Here is a 23,176-nt window from a genome sequence, read left to right as displayed (position 1 = left end):
CTTTGATTCGGTTTGTCCCTTGGAGATAGTCTTTGCCTTAATGTTTGCGTTGGATTTTCCTTGCTGACATTGCATGGTCACCCCTCTACTCTTCGACTATGCTAACATCGGTCCACCATCCTTCCTCGATAGGTAAAAATCCTCATTTCCCTTAATCTTAGTTAACTTAGGTAAATTCATAATTAGTCTTGTGTATGGGTTACCATAGACGTGTGACTGTTATTGGTGTTTAACTTAAAGTAAACCTTTTCATTGAATGTATCAATTTTTAACCAATTTTTTTTATAGTTGACTTCTTTGTTTTGAGATCTATGGCAAACCACCAAGTTACTAATATGGGAAATCAAATTCTTCAAAATTGGTGGTCTGCAAATTCGGATTCCCATAGGGAAGCTTGCAAGCATCTACTTTTATCTATCGGGTAATTCCCATAATCAATTGATAAAGGTAACTTGGGGCGAGTCTCTATGAGTCAAATCAGTTATCCAAGAATCCTTGATTTGTTACTCTTCAATTAGTCTGGTATTCATATCCAAGAAATCTTATAATCCACAATCCAAGATAGAAGCTTTAGTTTCACCATTTAGCCTAGTGTAAATTGGACGAGAGTGTGCTAAGACATGTAAAATATAACAAGGTTATCACTATCCAAAGATTTAGGTTAAATGTCAAATTAAAAGTTTAGTGTCTCCAACCTCAAACTAAAATCAACAATTTAAACTCTTCTAGTTTGAGAAACTTGAACAAAATTTAATGTCATAATTTTCTAGACAAATCCATGCAAGTTAGTTATCAGGATTAAAAGCTTGAATTAACCTTAAGATCATTAACCAAGCTTGAAGGTGGTTCTTGTGAAATTAAGCTATCTTAAAAAATTAAACATTAGATTAACTAAAATTTGTATAACACTTAGTTTCAACTCAGTTAAGGATTGAGAGATTAGATGAATCTAAAACATTAAGCTTAAATTGTCTACTCTTCGTGCTACTTGTGTAAACTTTTAACTTTAAACACAAATTAGACTCATATTCATAAGTTCTTTAGAGTATAGTTATAGTGAATTTAATCAACAATATTAACAATTGTTAAATTAACTGCTTTATTGACGTAAGCTTAGTTGACAATCATTGATTTGCTATTGTTGCAAGTTTTGATATTTGGATATGCTTGGGTAAAGTATTAATTAGTTATTTTCCTAGAACTAGAATGGTAACATGTTGAGGAAAAGGCTGTTTTCTTAGAGAAATGAAACTCATGAAATTATGTGCCTCTATGCAAACTAATCAAGCCTAATGTGATATGAATGGATTAAGTCCCAATTAGAAGACAATTAGAAGATCTTTAGGTCCTACTATCATTAGAGCTTATATAGCCCAAAATTGGATTAATTGAGAAATCATAGATATGTGGCTACTTCATATGCCTTTTTGCCTAGTTTATGAAAGTATCCTAAAATATCATAAACCAAGAAAGTGAATAGACTATTGAAATCTCTTGGTATACGCAAATTAGGCCTACATTAGCCTTACTTCGGACAGTAAAGCTTAATGAGTTGGGTGAGTTAAAAAAGACAAAATTTGATCCAATTCTTATTAGGCATTATTACTTAGGTAGCCTTTATTATGGAATTATTGCGTTTGTGTTTTTGGATCTCTATCAATGTCTTGAGAATCTTATCTCATGGCTATGAATTAATTTTCACATGAGAATTTGATTCTATATATGATTTTTATATTTGATTTTTATACTTCTATTGAAACTCAAAAGTTAGTAATTCTTGTTGATTGGCTACAATAGCTTAAAGAGTGCTTTAAGTTTGCTCAGTACAATTTAAATTTGCCTACTTATACTAAATTGGTCTTTGACATTCACCCTTCCTAGAGTTGTGAAGATCTCAATGGTAAATTGTACAACTAGATAAAAATGATCTTCACAAAGCATATAGGTCTATGGGTAGATGATAAAACTTGTAAACTTAGACCAATGACAAAATAAAAAATCGTATTGTTGTGCTTAGAGCAGTGAGACTCTCTTTTTAGTCTCAATCAGTATCATTGTTTGAGTATAGTCATATTAGTTAATACTTTACTACTCAAAAATACATTCAGGAATCCAAACCATATAAGCAAATTGTGTAAATTTTTTGAATAGTTTGAAGCAAGCTCTTAAAGCTCATGACTTAGTTAAATTCTTAAACCAAACAAAGAAGAAAATAGGTGTTGATAAAACCTTGTTTACTATGAGTCATGAACCAGATTTGATTATCATCCAAATCTATGTGGATGATATCATCTTTGGCTCTACTATCACCGACCTCTTTAAAGAATTTGTTTAAGTCTTGAAGAATCAAGTTGATGGGTGAATTTTCATTTTTCCTTGGACTATAAGTGGATCAAGCAGAAAATAAAATTTTCATAATTAGTTCAAGCATACAAAAGATTTTTTTTTTTTTGAAAACCTATTAGCACACCCTTGAGTGCATCCTTGAAAGTTGATTAGGACGACTCTAGTAGACCCATATAATAAAAAATTTATATAGAAATAGATTTGGGTCTCTACTATTCTTGACAGTTAGTGTTATGCTTAAAGGTTTGCCTACTTTTGTTCTCCCATCCGATCCTTGAGAATCACTCCTAGTTATTGTAAAAAGATTATTTTATGGTATTTGGGTATTTTGTACTTAACATTCAACTATATCCTATCAGTTATGACATTTTGAGTGCCATTAGCTTAAGGATGAACCTGACTCACCAATCCTAGTCCAAATACATTCAAATTGGACAACACTTTATTCAAGAATTGATTAAATTAGGCCAATCAAAATTAAACTTGTTCTTACCGAAAAATAATGTGCAAATATTTTCACAAGCCCTTAGCCAGAGAATTAGGCATGAACAACCTTCCTTAGACTAGTAAGCTCAAGATTAGTGATAGTCAAGGGTATCCCCATTAAAAATTATCTTAAAACTTGAAAGTTCAAGCCATGATACACCTTTTTTACACTTTTGTCTATACTTGTACCTTGAGTATTATCTTTTTGATGTATGACAAAATGGGGAAGAAAAAGTGTAGCTTGGATTAAGGAGCAATTAGTATAACAAAATAAGAGTACATGAAAACAATGACCCTTGCATGCATAAATTAAGTGGGAGTTAATTACCATGCTTGTAATGATATAGGGGAAACCCATATTTATGAACTTAAGTACTTGTGTTGTAATGCTAAAAATCTTAGGACTTTATTTCATATGGTTGATGAATTTTGAAATACGCATAAAAACATAATACTTTGGTAGTAACATACCATTTCCAAAATTATCAACGTCTTCTTTTAATTTATATAATTTTCAAGCTAGGGATTTTATCATCATATAAAAGGGGTAGATTGTTAATCCAGATGGTATCATGTTGATCTCCATTGTTTTGATGATCACAAAATGTAGCCTAAAAGCGTAATACTAATGGCGTTATCAATGTATTTTAGAAACATGTCTTTAAACATATACATTATGAAGTCTATGATAAAACCTCAAGACGAAAAGAAAGTCAATCAAATTGCCCAATCAAGACACAAAACAAAATACATTGAAGACTGTTGTTGAGAAGAAGAACTTACACAAAAAAGATGAATGAAGATATGAAGTCTAGAGTTAAGCCAAGTAGATAAAACTAACGAACTCTAGCCACATAAGAGAACAATTAAAAAAACTTCATTTCAAGGTAAAACGAGCGTTTTCAGAATTTTAGGACAAATACTTTTCAAAACATATTTTTTTATGCATATTAATGTTTTCAACTTGTTAGAAACCCTTAGGATCAGTTTTATCATGCTTACAATTCTTGTTCAGAAAACTAGCAATTGACATGATCGATCATACTACTAGTAATAATTGATAATCCAAAGTGTAAAACAGTATAAAGCATATTGATGGATCACCCAGAGTTGTGCGAGAATGAGCTATAAAGCATGATTGATCCCCCCATGAGATTGATTAATCATACCTTATCCAAGTATTGAAAAATATAAGGCATGATCGATCATACCTATAATATTGACCAATCAAACAAAACCATAACTTTAAGGAACAAAAAGCACGATCGACTAGACCTCTTACATTGATCGATCATACATAGTTTTTGCATAGGTAGAACTTCACCACATGATCGATCGATCGACTAGAATTGATTGATCAATTTATTTTTTTCGAATACTTGAAATTGCATTGATCAATAACCCTAATGAATAAAAAAAATATAGTCATTACACTCGATTAATCAATCATATATTTCCATTGATCGGTTGTTGTGTGTGTCAACTTTATGTCAACAACTAGTTTGGCAGGGGTTCTTATAAATGCCCCACCAAACATGCTTTAGACAATTTTTTGAGCATTAATTTATAATTTTCAAAACATTCAATAGCCATCTACTTGAAATACTTTCCAAACTCACTTTTGAGAGAGAAACTCTATTTTTGGAAAACCTTCACCATTCCTCTCAAAACCTCCAACCGTCCTAGTAATTCAAGCTCCTTTACACTCTTTGTTGTGTTGAAAGATTCCAGACTTGGATCTCGCTAGGAGAAAGTTGTGTTCAAATCTTGTTTTGTATGCATGTTTATTTAATTCCTACTTTAATTTTGATTCGAACACTAAATTTTAAATTGTAATATCTCAATTCACGACCCCCTGCTTAGGAGGCCACTTGGGTCAACAACTATTCATTGGGCTAAATTAGCACTTTGATCAAACTTCTCCCATAAGTACAAGAAGTATTAGAAGATAATAAATAAACATAGGAGAAGATAGATGTCCCATATTTTGTATGAAGTGGGATAGGTGTAAACTCTAAGATTTTGTCCAAGAACTAGCAATTAGATATGGTTGCTAAGTGTAGTGCAGTAATGCGAGATGTTGTGATGCAAATATCATTGGTTATTATAACATAGATTTGAGTAATTGATAAGCTTAAACCATATGAGACATAGATGAGACTATTCGGTTCTAGATCAATAATTGGAGTGATAGATGAATACCATCCAAGTGTGTAACGTTTATGTTAACTAATTACTCATGCTTATTTTTTATGAATGTTTAAAATATTTATATATATATTTTTCTTCAATTGATTGGCAAATGCATTTTGGAATTGACACTTCAAACCTATAAAGGATAATGAGAAGAATTTTGAATCAAACTTATGCATCATTTTGGTGTGAAGGAAATTAATGGATGTTTGCTACCATCTATATAAAACCAGAAAATCTATTAAAGATGAATTACTTAAAGGATATTGTCTTTAATTATTATAACATGAAACTCAGGACACGAAATGCACATGCATCAACATATAGTAAGGATAATGATGATGACAGTTGGAATCCGATAAACTTCAATTACCTTTCTTTTTACAGAAGATGACCCATTGGCTCCTTGGGCTATTGAAGTTTGTAAAGCACTTTTCGATTATAATGATAGATTTCCTTGATGGCTTCGGTTACAATTTGATACAAATTATGAATATAATGAAGAAAAAATGATAATATAGGGTTTGGGTCATACAACTCCAAGTTAGAAACAAACTCCAGTGGGTAATTCTAGTGTTGGAGGCAATGAAAATGTGATTGATACAAATGAAGAACATCAAATTGATGCAAAGGATATTGAGTACAAGTCCCTTGAGGGTGGTCATGTTTATTATCACCCACAAAAGGACGATATGATTCTAATCATATAGATGCTATTGTACCATTAACCCAAGAGGTGTTGAGATTCACGCTCAGCTCGGTCTTAAGTCCATGTTGCGCCCTCACTAACGGCTCGAGGTTTTGGCGCACATGGTTCAATATGATATCAGAGTTAGGTTTAGCCCGCGGGGTTGGTATCACCATTTATGGGGCGTGTTTGGAGCGGAAGTGGGCGGTGTTGGTCCCCGCACCCGCACCTCGCATGATGATGGGGCGTATTGAGATTCACGCTCAGCCCGGTCTAAAGTCCATGTTGCGCTTTTACTAACACCTCTAGGTTTTAGCACACATGGTTCAACAAGAGGCATCACATGTAGCACCTCTAGATCATCTTCAGCTAGAGGCTGTTTACACGAAGCCTACATACGGAGGACAACAAATGTATGCATCGACTACGTATTATTTTTGTTTCTTATTTTCATTCCTCGGTGTAGGTGTAATACCAACTCTGATTTGATTTTGTTTCTACAGGTCGTAGTTTCTCCGCCGATATCAAGTATGAATAAATTATGAACTCTCGGTAATCCTCGAAAAGCTTCGTGACAGCGATGACATAACTCTGTGTAATAGTCTTGGTTTCTCGCGAGGATGGCAACAGCAATCCACATTCTTGATGGCGAGAGATGCAGCAGCTTCTGTTGATGGCGGTCGGCCATCGACAACTGTCGCTGCAAAAGCAGGCATCCACTCTTCCCTCTCTTTTACCCTTTCCATCTTTACGCCCGCACTGGTCAATTCATTGACACTCGCCTCTGCTACTCTGCTCCCTAAACCTTCCCACGCACGTTAAGCTTCCGACTCGGCCACTCCGAATAAAAAAATAAAAGAAAACTTTTCATTGATTTCTTTCTACCCCTGAATGCCAAGCAGATGACTTCCACCGAAAAGAAAACTCGCCTTGTTCGGCGGATTACAGAGATTTTTTGGGTTCTTAACCAGGCCTATCGAGATGAACGGAGCATTCGAAGTTCGTTCAGTCAGAGACGGAGTCAACTCGGTGCGTCTTTAAAAAAATAGGTCAAACAGTGAATCGTTGAGCGAATATCTGCATCATCGTGGGCTGTGTCCCTGAGTATTACGTCATCAAGTACGTCAGCAACATGGGAAACTAACGAAAATAACGACGTCTAAAGTGTAAACTCCACACGTACGTACTCTTTCTCTCTCTCTCTCTCTCTCTTCCTCGATTCAACGCAAAATCTTTGCATTTTCCGCCATAATTAGTGCACACGCGCGCCCATCAATCTTTAAAGCTACACGCGTACCGATTTTAACCAAATAAAAAAAGGCAGAAAAAGCCGCTTTTTCTGCCTTTTATCCTACCCCAAGAGTTTGAAGCCACTCGAAGCGGTCAAGCGGTCAACGTGACCGTTTCCGGGTGGACACTTCATACTCGTCACATGCCATGTCCGATGAGTTCCACTTGTCCCCACCATCTTGGAATCCCATTTCGTGTGGTCCCCACCCACTTAACCGAACTTTATTATTGGGGAGTCCCCGTGGTGATTAGCTCATCATGAGATCCAAAACTCTTCCTCATTCATTTGTTTTGGGCCGTGAAACCCGGCACGAAGCCATGTTCATCAATCTAATATTTTATATTCCCGCTGACCCCTCGGAATATCCATCTACGTACATACATGTATCTCTACTGTATTCTACCCGTATATAATACTCTGCTTCTTCTTCTTCTTCCATTCAGATTGAGGGAAACGTCTCGTGCTCGAATCCGATTCTTCGTCTCTCCACGGTTAGGGCTTCGGAGGCTGACCAGAGGCGAGCGGCTTCGTAGGAGTTGGTGCCTGTTTTCGAAGGGATCGCCTCGTTGCAGTCTGAGAAGTATTTCCCTGAGATGCCTAAGAGTCTCGGATTTGTTGCCACGTAGCATGTCGTCGCCGCTGCCTGCGTCGTTTTTTTTTTTTGTCGATTTAGTTTGTGTTAATGGATACGATTAATTTCGATGTTGGAGATAAGGGTCAGGATTAACCTGAGGAATCGTCTTTAAGAGCTTCGACGCCAGAAAGAAAATCAGATCTGCAATTAACGTGTAACTGTGATTATTTATATTTTAATTATCGTTGTTAACAGCGAAAAAGAAAAAGAAAACGGAGTCTGACGAGTGTCTCACCAGTAACGAACCCTTCTCGGTCTCTGGTCAGTCTCGTTCTAACTATCCCCGGATGAACGGAGTTTATTGTGACATTCGCCTTCATTTTCTGCAACCAGGTTGGATACGTGAGTTGACGAAAAAAAAATGGAGATTAATTAACTTAAGCAATGAAATTACCTGTAATCTTTCCGCTAATTCCTTGGTATGGAGAACGTTGGCGAGCTTGGAGAGACAATAGGCTCGTGTTGGGTCGTATTGGCTGAATCCAGAAACAAAAAAGATCAGCTATTTCTTTCTGATCAATGGAAAGATGAACAGGAGAAATATTATTTACCTTTTCTTTCTGGTAGCGAGGCTGAGATACGCAATCCCGTCGCCGGAGAACCAGGAGTGGACGCTGGACGTGACGTTGACAACCCGGCCTTGAATGCCGGTGGCTTCGGCCGTGTGGATCATTTTCGCCAGAAGTAGTTTAGTCAGCAGGAAATGGCCTGTGGAACGGATTCGTTTTTGAGTCAGAAATGAAGCAAGAGAAAGAAATGGAAGAACTATGCAAATCTTACCTAGATAATTGGTGGCAAAAGTCATCTCGATTCCATCCTCTGACAGCGCGTGCTCGTGCGAGAACTTTCCTGCATTGTTTCTGAAACATTTACAAAAAAAAAAGTTAAAGCAAGTACTGGAACTGACGAGAAAATAAAAAAGGAAGACGAAGGAAAATACAACTTTTTTTTAGTATTATTATTATTTAATTCTGCAGAGAAGGAGAGGGAGAGAGGCGCTTACATGAGAAGATTGAGAGGGAGGTTGCGGGACTCGAAGTCGGCGACGAAGGCTTTTACGGAGGTGAAGGAGCTGAGGTCCAGAGACATGACGATGATCTCCGCCTCCGGGAACTCCGCACAGATTCGAGCTCGGGTTTCCTTGGCGGTCTTCTGGTTCCTTGCAGGGAGAACCAGCCTCGCCCCGCGCATGGCCAAAACCCTTGCCGTCTCCGCCCCGATGCCCGAAGTAGCACCTGCCCACCCACATAAACAACAACAGCAGTTACGGCAACTTCCCCCATGCCTGAATGAGCTCAAGTACTCAATTGGCCTCCTGGACTCGCTATACTTACCGGTGATGATGGCGGTGATGGAACTAAGATCCGCGCAAGCTTCTGTCACCTGCTCCGCCGTCGTCTTCGACCCATAACCGCTCGGACCTGCAGCCCCAATCAAATACTTCACCGATTCCAGCATTTTACCCACAATTTTCCTTCTTCTCCTCCTCCAACTTCCGCCTTCTATAAGCAGGCCACGGCAACCCAAGGCGCTTCTCCTTCTGGTTTAAGACTCGAGACAGAAGACGAATGATAGATTTACCTTCCAATTACAAGGTTAGAGGAAAGGGAACAAACGTAAGCAAACCACCATGTCTCGACAGAGGAAGCTTTTTAATTTATAAACCCAACTGACGATGTTAGATTTCTGATTTCTGATTTCTGGAAGTAAAACAGTAAGAAAGGGAAGACGTGAATCCGACTTGATGGGACTAGGGACACAAATTTTGCTTCGTTGGAACTGCATTTTCCAGTTTCCTTTTAGATCTTTTAAAGGTCTATTAGATTATTTTTGAGTGGATCGGTCCATGAGAAAAAAAAAAGTGGATTTATCTTTGTTATCGACGGCTCTGTGGAAGATTGCATGATTGCCTCTTTTTTATTACAATCTCTTCAGAAAAATAATGTTAGAATGGGCATAAAAATTTCAGGAAAGTTGGTCGAAACTACCACGAAAATTCGAGTGCTTTATCCAATACATCGCCGTTCAACTGGGAGCCGGCATGGCAATTTCTTCTTTTCTTCTGACAAACACGTCGCAAACTTTGTTTGTCTTACTGTACAAATCGAAAGTTAGAAACTGAAATTTCTCCAGGTACAGATAATTGAACAGAAGAAAATCGCAAACGAACAAGAAATCCAAGCAGTAAAGCATTTCAGATGTTCCCATCATCACACTCTAAAGAGGATTTTCTTCTTCTGGTGTTTTTCTTTTAACCAAGAGACTCTCGCAAGAGGAAAATGACACCTTGTGAGAGAAAATTACAGAAAGGAAATCTTGTCTTAGTAATGCATGTACGTAGAAAAATCCATTTACTTAGTTAAAAGGTGTGTTTGATCGATTTCTCTGTCATCCTTCCACTTTCATTTTCTTCTTCTGGAGCTTCGCTCCGAATCAGAACCCAGAAATCATCGATACTATTCACAAGATCTCGTCAAAGGGAATTTGAAACCCGTGTCTCTGTAACCCCGAATTTAAATCTTCCCCATGAGTGATGAGTCCTTTTCAGCGAGTCCCCACATCAAACACCTTGTGGCCTCCTCCAGGAGGGAGTCTCGGAAGGAAGACAGTAGCACTGAAGCTTCATGACCCACCAAATATGTTATATGCGGTCTCAATGCAGCTTTGGGAATACGGGGTTGTCCTGGCTGTAAAGTTTTCAATTCAATTCTCTTTACTACGCTCCATTTCTCATCTCTCCAATGGTACTATCAAAGAAATGGGATTTTGCCAAAAGATTTCTTACATCACTCGACCCAGGATACAAGTTTGGAGCTTCAACCTGATTTTGAAACAAGTTTAGGCTCCAAATACTCTTACCAGTTTCTGCTGAATGAATCAATTGAGAAACTTGGAAAGGGATGGCATGCATATACGGATGGTCTGGAAATGGAACTGGTGGAAGGGAAGGGAAGGGAAGGGATCTGCGATGGGTGAGATAAAGAAAGAAGAAGGTGAGATAAGCCAAAGCGGGAAGATCAGCCCAAAACGTAAAACAAAATAATGGGCAAGTTTCGAATTCAGCTTTTTCAAACGCTTACAAAAGGTGCCGGAGTCATGGAAAGTGACCTCACGGCAGGACCCATCTTCCATTCTCACTTTTTCTTTCTTTAAAAAAAAAAATGTTTGAAAGATCATCACCCAGCAGGCCTTTCGACATTGCTTTTCTGCAAGATAAAGCTCTAAATCAAGTAACTTCTCCCCATCTCTCTCTCTCTGTCTCTTAACACAATCAAGCGTGTGGTTTTGGGTTAAGATTCTAAATTTTGATCACTGTGTTGTATCGTATTTAGTCTGTGAAAGTTGGTAGCGATACTGGATCAATCAAAACCATGGGAAAAAGGCCCTTTTCCGTGCTTCATTTGTCTTTAACACAGAGATGCTTGTGGAAAAGCTTCCTAATCTTGGATTAACTATGAAGGATCTTATATTTAATTGGGATTTGTTTATCTTCTCACTCAATCCTCTCTTGCTGCTCCCACCCACCTAGATTTGACTAATTCCACGCTCGAGAACCCAATCACTGAACATAAACATGTCTCACCACTCACTCACTCATTTTTCTACGATCCAAAAGCTTTTTCATATCCCCAATTAAGAAATCATCCAATACAGCTTCCTCGTTCAATGATCGGTGGGAGTTTATTGAGAGTCCCACGAATCCCTGTGGAGCCCTTTCCTCAAGTTCTGGGTTAAGATTCTCAATCCCCCTAGTGATTAAATATAAATTGTTTTCTTCCTTTGTAGATTTCGAGTGGCCCGAGAATCCATTAAACACACATTCTCTTTCACATAATGCTGCGAGAACTACTGGCAGTTCGTTGATTCAACAGAGTTGGACAACAAATTGAAGATATGACTGCTTCTTAATTTATCACATAATATATAAAAATTTGGGTTATCTTTTCAGCAATCAAACTCCATTGATGAGAGTAATTTGTGGGGGGAGAAAGCACGGATCAACGCTCGCTCCGAGAAATCTTTTTGTCAGTCACAAATCCATTTTTTTAGTAGCAGAACAGATGTTGAAGAAGCAGAAATCAAACGCGTTCTCACGCACCGTTCTCTGTATTAGGCCAGAGACTTTACGTTGATGAAATCTCAATTTATCAGTCTTTAACTGGTTTTGAATCGGGTTGGACCAGATTCTGATTATCTGGCTTCGTTCATGTTGCTCAGAATCAGGTATTCAAGCTCATATACGCCCCTATTCATTGGATCCATATATTATTCCCTGGTTGCAGTCCTTTGGTTCCCCCAATGGTGGCATCAATGGCTGGATATTAGATTTGTTACTATGTGTACTAGCAGTAAGATTGGCCTTTTCCACATCACCAGTTATGAGACACATTTGAAGGAAGAAATACATCAAATCCATAAACCCTTCATGTGATTGGTAGGGACCAGCCTATTGTACCAACAGATCTGACTTCTCACAAACAATTTGGAGTCTCGTGGCCTTCCAAAAAGCCAAAACCACTATTTTGGCTGAATACTTTTTTGACACTACTTCAGAACCATTCTCATTTCTAGCAAGGTCTAAAGGGCCATATTTCTGTATTCTAGCCAAAGTCTGTTTGTGTTACAAAAAGGCAATAATGGGTTCAAGTGTTGCTCTAGTAGAGAAAATAAGGGAGAGAAAAAGGTGGGGTGGTTGAACAATTTCCACTGCTTAAAAGAAAAATCGAAGGAGAAATTTTTTCTCCGAGGGGAAAATTATATAAGGTCATTTCCCATTGTTTAAAAAACTAGTATTTATGATCACTTACAGGATTGTTTTTGGTATTTAGTTAAAATAGGTAAAAATTTACTCCAAAAATTATGAAAAAGAATCATTAAATCCTAGTTTTTTTTGCTGAACATGTTAGTAGGTCACTTACAAAATTTAAAATTTATAACCCTTTGGTTATGTCTGTTGCATTCTACAACAAGGGTTCAAATCCAATGCCAAAGATTTGATTCTTGTGCCAAGAGTCCAAACCTGTTTCTTCCAATAGTATGATTGTATTGTCGAATCCACCCCCTGGGTTGGACTTATTAGAGTTTAAATCCATCATTGGTGCCAAAACTTTGTGTAAATATGGTTTGCATCTTTTTTGTTGATTTTCATCCAGATTGGGATTCATAGGTTTGACTCCTCAGTGTATGTTTTCACTACAGGGTTGAACTCCACTTTTAATTCCAAAAGTTTCTGTAACTCGCTTTGCATAATTTTTTTTTCCACTGCTTGCTTGGGGATTCACATCTTGTCACTTAGGTTCAAATCCTTCCTCTTTTACATGCTTCTTTCAGTCCTTGGATTCGAATTATCCTCCTTGATAGATCCAAATCCAATGGAGGGCACAACTCCATTTGTTTATTTTGGAACTTTATCTCAGTGGGATTTGACTCCTTTTTGTTTCTTGGCATTCTAATGGGTTGAATCCTACAAGGATTCGAATCCACTTTTTAAAAATTTTAGAAACTATCTTTTCAACAAAATTAGAAATAAAAAAGTTTGCATATGGAAAGGAGGACTTACAGGCAAGCTGAAGAGGTGCCTGAACTTCTATTGAAAATTTGGAACTTTGGGTTCCAGCTTGGTCCAACGAGTAGGATCAAATGGCCTAGCTAGAGGTAGAGATTGATTGTGACCCTCTTGTTATTCCTTAACAACTGGTGGTGGCTGTGTGGGTCGAGATGGGAGCATTGTAGTCATTCGAGCCTTGAACTTTCTTCCAGGGTTTGGCAATTCATTTATGCAGTTATAGATCTGAAATGTCAGATCAAAGTGATTACAGATATGAATAGTTAAATTATCGTTACTGATCTGAATCGTCAGATCAAAACGATTACATATCTGGACAGTCAAACTAATCTGAGATCAAAGGGTGAATTTTCATGGAAGGGGTAAAAAACTCTATAAATAGAGCTACATAATGTGTGAGAGATACAGATAAGAAAATTTTGAGCTGAAGTGTTATGAGAGAAGAAAAGTGTTCCTTGCATTTTTGAGAAATTTTAAGTATTCTTGAGAGAAAAGGAGGAAAAAATCCTCCGTTCAATCTGCTTTGAATAGTCAGAAAAACCCTGCAAAGTTCATAAGTCTATTTAGTAATGGTATGCATTAGCACCCGCCTATTTATTTGAGTTTCATTAAAGTGTTATTTAAAGTTTTGTAAGTGCATATTATTTCCAACACTTTATTATTCAGTTTATGTTTTGTTTAAATTAAAGAAACAAAAGTCTTTTATTTTAAAATTAATGCGCTTTAATATGTCAATTAAAAGTTTCAATAACCTTTTTTCAGTTTTCACAAAAAACCCTGAAAAAAACTACTACTCTCTTTACTTCTTTATAGATATGCCAATAACCCAACCCTACGCTCAACTCCCTTTAGCTTCGAGACATGTTTTCTCAGTCGCAAGTCTTGATTTTTAGTGGCAGAACAGGTCTAGAAGAAGCAGAATCAAACACGTTCTCTCGAACTTGCTGATCATGCTCTGTTCTAGACCAGACAAAACTCCACATTTTTTTTTCCTTTTTTAAATCCAACTACGAACTTCAATGAAATACCAGTTTATCATTGCTGTGTTGAGTCACCTGGGATCACACTCGGATGACCTGGCTTAGCACACATTGCAGAGAATCAGGTAACGGAAGGCCAGGTACACCCTTATTCATTGGATTCTGATCTGGGTAGTTGGGAGACTACAAAGAACTCCACCTTATTATAAACTGGTAGCTATTTCTTGAGTTTCAAAATCGTACCATTATCAATCGCTGAATGCTTTTTGTGCATTGCTTCGGAACCATACTCATTTCTGGCAAGCAATTTCACGGTCTCGAGGCCATCCAAATTCTTCCAGAAAAGCCAGAACTACTCCGTTTGACCAACCAAAGCCTGTCTGCAAAACAGAATAGCACAACATGTCAAAAGCATAGTTATAGCAGCTAGTTAATTGGCGACCTTTGTGTTCACTTTTGCTTTTTTTTTTTTTTTTTTTTTTTTAATAAGAAGCAAAACTTTTAGTGAAATAGCAAAGTACATCTTGCAAGATTGAGACTGTATTCTTTCCGAAAAAACACTCAAAAAGCATTCATACACTCTGGTGATGATGTTCTTTGTTAATAGAAGAAAACAACATACAGTTCTTTATTGTAATACGGTTGGAACTACTACCTGCATGATACCTGAATATTTTTTTTGATGGATGAACTACCTAAATTTCCTCAGAAATCCCAGTATAGAACAATTTGTCTCCTAATTAAACACAGTGGTAGGATAAATGAGCTTCAAAACAATTGGTCGGGTACTTTTGACAGCTCGTTTAAGTGAGATAAGTTGTAAATTTACTGGAAAAAACAAAATCATATGACAAGGATAATCAAGAATTTTTAGAATATGGTTAGAACTAGCACCCATATGAACATTGTAAATTAAGAAAAAAAAGGAAAAATTTTGGAGGGAGTAAGACAGAGAAGAAGGAAAGAAAGGAGATATGTCTACGCTGGAGAACTATCTGGTTAGGGTGTTTGGTTGACCCCTAACTCCTTTTATTAAACAACTTAAGCAATTACAAGATAAAGTGACCATAGTACCCCTATTCTACTTATCTCACTTACAGCCATCAAACAGCAATGAAAAAAGATAAAAATCACATCAGTGAATATATCTACTTCTTAACTAGATCTTCAAAACACAATATCCATTAGTAATATTACCAAAATACCACTGAACTTTAACAATACGACCTGAACCTTCAGATATTAGAGGCATATTAGGCATACTGAGAAAAAATAAAATAAAATTTAACTAAGAATAGTGTGATTGAAAATTTATTATAATTTTACCTAGTGAGACAGTATTGCATATCTCTGTATGTAAAGGAACACCAAATAACAATCATGAATATCTAATGCATCTTTCAAGATCAAAGTCACCGAACAAAACTAGTTTACTTATCCTGTATGTATTTACAACAAACTTAATACTAGAAAATTTTAATATTATATATAATGATGTTGAAGAATTAACACGAAATTACTCACAGACACAAGATTATCCCACTTATGCTTCTGAAAGAAGAATGTAGAAATACGGGTATAGAGTATTTTGGTCATTTCACATTCTCATATGAATATCATCAAGTTACGAAAAATTAAACTTCATATCAGCACTCTAGTTTTAAAGTTTCACGGAATTCTGACTTGTATTTATGAAGTTATAAGGATGTTTCTAATGAGGGGCATAATTGTCCTCCCATGTATTTTTTACTTAAGTCAGGAAGTTAAAAGAGAGGGCTCGATATTTCAGAGCCCTCATTCAACGCACCCTCCTGCTGCTTCTCTATCTCTATTCTCCTTATTCTCTTCTCCTTTAATCCTCTCTATACTGCAGTTTTACAAAAGGAGGCCCAATTTAAAGAAAAGGAGATTTTTCCTTAAAAAAAGTAAAAAAGAACTAAGTTTCCTATTTTTAGCTCAAGTTCCTACAATAGACAATCTTAAACTGAAAAGTCTCTAAGCCGTAATTTCCTATTTTCAACTTTGTTGAAATAGAAGGTCTAAACAATGTCAGCTTGTTGTAGTTGGAATTTTAACTAAAAAAAAGTAACTTGCTGTTATTGTGTAAAGCAACACTTAAAATAGCAGCATGTTGTTTAAGTTAAAAACTTCAGTTAGAAAGTCTAGTGAAACGTTAAGTTAGTAAATTCTACTAGTTGTTTTGAGGTCTTTGTTTCCCAACTAGTGAAACGTAAAGTTTGTAACTCTACAAGTTAAAGAGTTGTTTCCAGTTCTTAAATTTCTTGTTCAACAAGATACAGCTACATATATTAACTTCTAATAGGAGTCTATTTTCTAGAAAGGAAGCGCAAAAATTTTCAGTTTTGATGAGTTTCTATGCATATACACGGGCTTCATACGTAACAAAGAAAACACCTTTTGTCAATTGTATGAAAATCTGGTTTTTTATCTTAGTTGGATAAACATATCCTTCTTTTTTCTCTGCTCACTATCTTTCTTAATAGCTACAAAGCCTACTTTCTCTCCTTCCAGTTTTACCTATCAAACTTGAGTTCAGATTGTAGTTTTTTCAGTTGTTGTTGTAATCCAGGTTACCTATATTCTAGAGGAAGCTTTCAACTTTCTATTCTTTGAATCTAAACCTCTGAACTACATCAGAATTCCACTCATCTGCATCAAAACTTTCTAATATAAATAAGAGAAATTATTGGTGATCAAAGCAATCATAGGCAACATAATTACCTGTGTTACATATTCACCACCCCCTCCAATCTTTCCACAACCTTCTACATCATACTTTTCATGCATCACACCAGTCTTTTTGTAAGCAGCATAGTTCGTTCTAATCCACCTCACAGCAATGGCTTCTGCAAGCAACCTTGCTTTCCTTGATCCAGATTTTGCAAGGCCCTCGACAATCAAATGTTGCAGTGGTGCCCACCCATTTGGGAAATCCCTGTCCGGAAAATATGGTAAGAAGTTTAATAGAAGCATGGATTTCTGCACATCCGTGAAATGTATCAAATTAGAAACCTTAAATGCACAATCAAGAGTGTGAGATATACCATTGTTGCCCAGAATTTGACAAAGAAGTCGCAATTCCAGCAGCATGAAGGAGACCTGAGCTCTGGAAACTCTGTACAACTTCCTCGATCAGAGTATTGTCTTCACAGATGGAGTGAATTTTGTAAGTAATAGTTCCACAGATATTTTATGATGGTACAGAGTATGGAAAGGAAGTTCAGCAATCATTGGCTGAACAAAATTTCTCAAATCTTTGAAAGCATACAATATTCACAAAGTAGTGACTTTTTCCTTTTATAGCAATGACTTTCTTCATTTTATTGTTAACACTAAAAAATAACAAATAAGTTCAAAATGGATTTGAACAATGAATGCTTAAGAGGGTAAAAAAAGTGTAAAACAGGACAAAAATGAAATTTGAGTCACTACTTCTAAATTTAATGGCTAAATTAGATGCACTAACTTATACTGATTTCCCAAGTTCCTTTTTACCATTTAATATCCACAACAATTTCTGCGCAAAAATTCCAATATGACCATTCAAAATCACAAACCTGAATGAAAAAAGTCTATCCACAATGGGATGAAATTTGAGGCAAAAATATTTTTGTTCTGGTTACAGCTTTTCCATTTATGAGCTTCCTGTAGGAAGAAAAGGAAATTAAAGCAGTGGTAAATTTGTGAGCTATTACTCAAATAAATACTTTATTATTAATTCCATTCCCAGATCACCTTGCATGTGCTGTTTGCTTTAAGCCAGTAATCTAGCCACTGGGACTTTTTGGGATTCCAAAAGATGGAATGCATTGCTGCTTGACGAGAGTGAGAGGCTCTAGAAAACTTCACAGCAGTTGAGTTTTCTCCTACAATTCTTGCAAAGAAGGATATCACTGTTTCCATCTAAATTTAATAGAGTTGGTCAGTTTCCTTCTTTTCATAAATACAAATAAATTTTCTTAATAAGAGAAAATTAACTAATTTACAACCTTGGCAGTGATACTAGTAGCTAACGAAGAAATGATTAGAAATTATGAACCAAAAAAAAACTGGAGTAGAAATATACCTTAAGAATATAAGCATTTAGATCTACAGGTATAATTGATGTTGTTGCCAATGTTGCTAAGTCAGATGAATTTCTGGTAAAAAACAAAGAGATTGTGTTGGCAAAAAAAATGTAATTAATGAAAAGTGTTCATTTTGTCAAAGAAAGTTCCAGCAGAAAATGAACTCCACCCCTTAAGAATACAATTCACTTTCTTGCCCTAAAGGATGTGGATAGAATTTATCCACCTCATTTTTTTACACAGGCAGTAACACAAGAGTTGCCCCAAGAAAGTAAGTAGAGTCCATCCACTTTCCCTGCAAACTAAGGGGCTCTAATGTAGAGAAATGCTCATATTTCCCACCTAATAAATTAAGGCTTTTAGACTAAATGTCATTGAAACTAATCTGGACATTTAAAAATTAGAATTTTAAGTTTCTGTTGAACTCTAGAAATTTGGATGATGATTATATGTGAGATGTAGTTGAACCACAAGCACGCCCTGTAGATAAGCAGGTCCCCAATTAGAGTTAGTTGCTCCTTAATGAATCTATTGGAAGAGAGGGGAGGGGGGAGGGAGACGCATATAGCCAATACAACAAAAAAGAACTTGTCTCTAAGTAATTAAGGAATGATATTAAATAGGTAACCGGAAGATCAAACTGCTACCTCATCCAACGTGTACTGAAGTCCCATCCAGATTCAGCAGTTGAAGCAATTTGTCGGAAGACATATTTTTTCTCGGAGGCATCATGAATACTGGAAGCAGTTTCCTTGTCCTGAAAGTTCAAAAAAGGCAAATGCTATTGTCACAGTAACCAATATAAACACATCTGTAAACCTTATATTAGGATTTTAAGTTGAAGCCAACAAAATTAAATTCCACAGTGGTTCTTTGACAGCCCTACTATTGTTGCACTCTCAGGCCTGGCTTTATTCCACATTGCATAATATCTGCTCAAAGTATGTCTAACCCCTTGAGCATCCGTTATGGTCACTTCGTGTATTCCTACAATGACACATTCATGGGGTTGTCAGGCAAAAATAAGTGAAGTAGAGGTTAAGAGCCCAAAAGAACTCCTAAGCATCAATAATTCAAAGTAAAGCAAAACTGAGTGCTAAAGGATTCAAAAATACCTGAATTCCAAAAGTGGTGCTCTTTTAGTAGAGAAGGTAATGATCTTCTTACTAGTTCTAGGTCTCCAGTCCTCCTGTATATATCGAAGACCATTGCACTAAGAAGTGGAGGTTGGCTGTGGTAAATTCCATGTTGTTGATACTTTAGACAAATATTCAAGGATGGATGTACATAAAAAACTGATGGTCGTAACAAAAAGAAAAGTCAAACAGTAGAGGGATTCACTAGATAAAAAGGGATAGACCAAAAAGACACACGCTACATAAGTTTGATTGATGTATACATGGACAAATGCACACATATACACATATACATGCATGTGTGTGTGTGTGTACATGTGTGCGCTCTATATGAGGTTATGAGGAGTCTAGGTAAAAGAAGTAAAATTTGACAGTACATGGAGACAAGGGTCAGTATGAATTGTCCAAGCTCCAGTTTTGTTTAAGTGATGAGTACAGTCCAAGCAAGAGAAAGAAGCAAGCAAGTCCAGAGACAGCCTTGCACATCACCTTGTGCCTCCACATAAGAGAAATCAGTTTTAGTATTTGTGAGCATATTTGCATGAAATATATAAGAGGCCTAAGGGGTGCTTATGTTTGATTTGGATGATTTATAGAAGTTTACAGGCATAAATAAAGCTAAGGAAAAGAAGACGTAAGATATTATGGAATGCATAACTGATAAAACCTAGCAATTTCATACATCAGAGATATTTCTATTTCACTCATACAAAAACATAGCAATGAAAAACTTAGTGATGTTTACAAGAAACAAAAAAAAAGCATCAGCCTTCCAGGAATGGCATAAGATAGTAAGGAAAGCATAACCGAAAAAACTTAGCGATTTCATACATCAAACATATCTCTATTTCACTCATACAAAAGAAATAGAAATGAAAAACTTAGTGATGTTTACCAGAAATTAAAAAAAAAAGTATTAGCCTTCCAGATCCCTGATATGAGAAAAAGTTAATTTTATTTTTATATATACATGACATATATGAGGCCCATGTGGGCGAGTCACCATAACAAAAAAAAGAAGTTCATAACCATGTAAAAAGAGCTTTTTGGGCAAATCACAGAAAAGGATAGTTACAAAAAAGGGGAATAGATCGTATTCAAACATTGGCTATTTTACAGTTTACAATATGATCATTTCATAGGGTTAAAGTTAACAAAAAATATAACATATAACTAAGAGTATAACTAAGAGTCAGTTTATTTTATTTTTATTTCATTGTATAACCATTTAAATTGTGTGTGAGAATCTTCCAAGAAGACAGCAGCCTTCACAAATCATCTATTTCAGTTTGATTTTTCTTCATGTGGAAATGAAGCAGAAATCAGTATATAGGAGTTGATAATAAAATTTTCAAGGCATTCGTAGGCAATCCAGATCAAACAATTGACGACACCACCAGAGATGGAGCATGCACCAATCTGAGGATCCTCAATTTCCAATTAGTGGCCTTATAAGCTATAGCAGAAGCGCTAAATTGTTTGTTAACAAAAACAAATTGTACATTTTGGTGAGGCAATCAATTATATGTATGGTTGGGTTGGAACCCATTCTATTGTCCGACATTTTCAACTGTGTGATGCCAAATTACTGCCACTTCTGAAGAGGATGCTTTTGATTCTCTTTACTTGCATGCAATTTAAAGTCCTAATACAATTTCAGGATCAGTGCTCTGAACTTTAATTAACTGAACTATAGACTCAAAAGAATGGTAGTTTGTGGATCAATTTCTATAACAGCTTTAGATGCTGGGCAAGCTGATAGGCTTTGAAAGAATAAATTAAATTGGCAGAAGAATAAAGCATTTCAACTTGTCCATCCCACAAAAAGTATTACTCTTAGGTTTATGTACTCCAGTTCCAGCAGGTAGAGATGGAAAACTAAGCTTACTATCTCTTGGTTTTTGTAACGAGATTCTGATGTTATGGTGTAAAATAATATTATCGTGCAGCTAATGAAAATTCCACTTATAATAGAGAGGGATATGTTTAAGCCTAATAAGGGTGGACATCAGTTTGGGTAAAACAGAGAACCCAACCTGACCTGAAATCCCAAGAGGACAGGTTCCCACCCTACAGTGTGAGGATAGGCATGTAGGTTAGTGGTCAAGACAGGTTTTCCCATCCCCACCCTGAACACAAACCCATGAGGTTTAAGTTTTTAGTTTTTATATTTTTTATAAAGTTATGTAAAATATTGATCGGTCATGGCTACAGATGTGAGGATGGAGCAGAGACAAGGTTGAGTATATTTACAGCGGAGGCTCATTCATTTGACCAAGGCAGTTGCCAATACTGAAAATTTCACCATAAACTTTGAGAAATCTAATAGCCAACAGCCTCATAAAATCCACGTCTGGTCATTCCTATAAACACTTCAGTTGTTGCATATTTTAATAAAATTGATCCACCTTGACATAATGTTAAGCATTGAACAACATCCTTCCCATCCAACAGCACAAAGTAAGTAAAGTTGCCTAAACTTAGGAAAATTTATTCTTTTATGTAATTTGCATGCAAAGAAGAGAATAAAAGCATTCAATCTCCCTCAGAAACTTCTAATAGCAATATGATTGAGAATGTTCTGACAAAGTAGCCTCAAGTACAGAACAAAAATACTGTGTAATGGAGAATAATGTGTACCTTCGATTCGTACAATAGGTTCTTGCACAATTCAGGACATGACCATATGCGTCTATGAGCGAGATTAGATTGTACACAATTGACTTGGCAGTGTTATACATTTTGCTAACCAATAAGCCCCTGAATACCAGATTACAAATAACTCAGAAACAATGAATAGGGAAAACATAATTAATTTTGAAGCTATTTATAAGTTGCAAGTGAAAAAGGTTCACAAAATTCTAACAATCAGCTTCATGTCAATCGAACCGTTTTGTGCTTTGCAGCAACTCTGTCTCGATCAAAATTACTAGTTTGTAGTCAGCTCATGACTACAGAAGCTGCCATAGAAAAAAAGAAGAGTTAACAAAAGCTGACCTGATGATCCAGTAGGAATCCCAATAGTAAGTCTCCTTGAAACGCGACCCAGGAACAATGGTAGGCCCAGGCACGGGAAGAAGAGTATGTCGCTCCCGCCGTTTTTTCACTTCACCTGAAACCCTCCTACTCAAATTCCTCCACAAAGAATGCACTTCCAGAGCCCAAGCCCGAACCTCAGGATTCTCCACTTTGGGTAAGAAGCCTGCGGGCTCTGGCGCATAATCTGTGGGCTCTACCGGCACCAGATCACTTCCAGCATTTCCCAAATACTTGTCCAGAAACATTTCCAATTTCTGACGTGATACTGACCCGTTAACTGATCTGAACAAATTTTTGAAGGCATCCTCCGTGGACAGCAGATCATGTTTGAGTGGTAGATCAACATAAAGCTTCGGGTCGAAGTTGACAGGCCCAAAGGATCCGAGGGCAGCGGACTGTAATCGCTCAAGGAAGGAGATTAAAGGCGTGGTGGGTTTTACAGGGCCGGAATCCGAGGAGTTGCAGAGGTCAGAGCTACCAGCCACGGAAGTTGTAGCTAGAGAAAGAACAGTGAAGGAGGTGAAGATGGTGCAGAAAACACTAACGAGTCTGCTAAAACCCACCATTTTTGTCAGTGAGGCAAGCTTCGGCCGTCCACGCTCTTAGTATCAGTCAACGAGCGTCTTCCGAGAAGAAAGACAACATTCCATTCAGTTGACCGTTGCCGACTTTTTTAGTATATCAGGCGCCACCCTACGTGTAAGGCTGCAGAGGGAAAAGGCGCGTTGC

At 36.7% G+C, this 23,176-nt stretch overlaps 2 protein-coding genes across 4 annotated transcripts; both read right to left on the bottom strand.

Moving 5' to 3' along the window:
* Window positions 1-7,285: 7,285 nt before the first annotated feature.
* On the bottom strand, window positions 7,286-9,733 carry LOC137934747 (short-chain dehydrogenase TIC 32 B, chloroplastic-like). 2 transcript variants are annotated; one of them, XM_068779267.1, is made up of 9 exons: window positions 9,627-9,733; window positions 8,973-9,219; window positions 8,642-8,873; window positions 8,419-8,498; window positions 8,190-8,346; window positions 8,033-8,114; window positions 7,874-7,961; window positions 7,733-7,779; window positions 7,286-7,647 (listed from the first exon to the last, which is right to left on the bottom strand). In XM_068779267.1, the coding sequence occupies exons 2-9, from the start codon at window positions 9,094-9,096 to the stop codon at window positions 7,444-7,446; spliced, it is 1,014 nt and encodes a 337-aa protein (XP_068635368.1). In that variant the 5' UTR covers window positions 9,097-9,219; window positions 9,627-9,733; the 3' UTR covers window positions 7,286-7,443. The 2 variants fall into 2 exon arrangements, with proteins under 2 accessions (XP_068635368.1, XP_068635367.1); XM_068779266.1 differs by lacking the exon at window positions 9,627-9,733 and having other exon boundaries at window positions 8,973-9,388.
* Window positions 9,734-14,219: 4,486 nt separating this feature from the next.
* LOC137934801 (probable trehalase) lies at window positions 14,220-23,126 on the bottom strand. Of its 2 annotated transcripts, none has more exons than XM_068779332.1 (11): window positions 22,406-23,126; window positions 22,049-22,168; window positions 19,388-19,503; window positions 19,159-19,259; window positions 18,920-19,029; window positions 18,272-18,344; window positions 17,941-18,108; window positions 17,763-17,850; window positions 17,250-17,349; window positions 16,927-17,140; window positions 14,220-14,564 (listed from the first exon to the last, which is right to left on the bottom strand). In XM_068779332.1, the coding sequence occupies exons 1-11, from the start codon at window positions 23,011-23,013 to the stop codon at window positions 14,475-14,477; spliced, it is 1,788 nt and encodes a 595-aa protein (XP_068635433.1). In that variant the 5' UTR covers window positions 23,014-23,126; the 3' UTR covers window positions 14,220-14,474. The 2 variants fall into 2 exon arrangements, with proteins under 2 accessions (XP_068635433.1, XP_068635435.1); XM_068779334.1 differs by having other exon boundaries at window positions 19,388-19,485.
* Window positions 23,127-23,176: the final 50 nt, after the last annotated feature.

This window comes from Aristolochia californica, unplaced genomic scaffold (assembly GCF_029961685.1).
Source record: "Aristolochia californica isolate CCGP_79_NKW_82.1479 unplaced genomic scaffold, dmAriCali1.0.hap1 SCAF_6, whole genome shotgun sequence".
NCBI classification, from domain to species: domain Eukaryota; kingdom Viridiplantae; phylum Streptophyta; class Magnoliopsida; order Piperales; family Aristolochiaceae; genus Aristolochia; species Aristolochia californica.
Note: the sequence above shows the minus strand (reverse complement) of the source record. Positions and strands in the feature narration are given on the sequence as shown.

What these genes read in the sequence shown, in the direction of transcription:
- LOC137934801 (XM_068779332.1), bottom strand. Translation starts at nt 23,013, where the DNA reads ATGGTGGGTTTTAGCAGACTCGTTAGTGTTTTCTGCACCATCTTCACC. An exon ending in TTCAGTACACGTTGGATGAG is followed by an intron (nt 18,345 to 18,919) that starts GTAGCAGTTTGA and finishes GTTTTTTACCAG; the next exon opens with AAATTCATCTGACTTAGCAA. An exon ending in GATAGACTTTTTTCATTCAG is followed by an intron (nt 17,350 to 17,762) that starts GTTTGTGATTTT and finishes CCATCTGTGAAG; the next exon opens with ACAATACTCTGATCGAGGAA.
- LOC137934747 (XM_068779267.1), bottom strand. Translation starts at nt 9,096, where the DNA reads ATGCTGGAATCGGTGAAGTATTTGATTGGGGCTGCAGGTCCGAGCGGT. An exon ending in CTCGCTACCAGAAAGAAAAG is followed by an intron (nt 8,115 to 8,189) that starts GTAAATAATATT and finishes TTCTGGATTCAG; the next exon opens with CCAATACGACCCAACACGAG. An exon ending in CCGAGAAGGGTTCGTTACTG is followed by an intron (nt 7,780 to 7,873) that starts GTGAGACACTCG and finishes CGTTAATTGCAG; the next exon opens with ATCTGATTTTCTTTCTGGCG.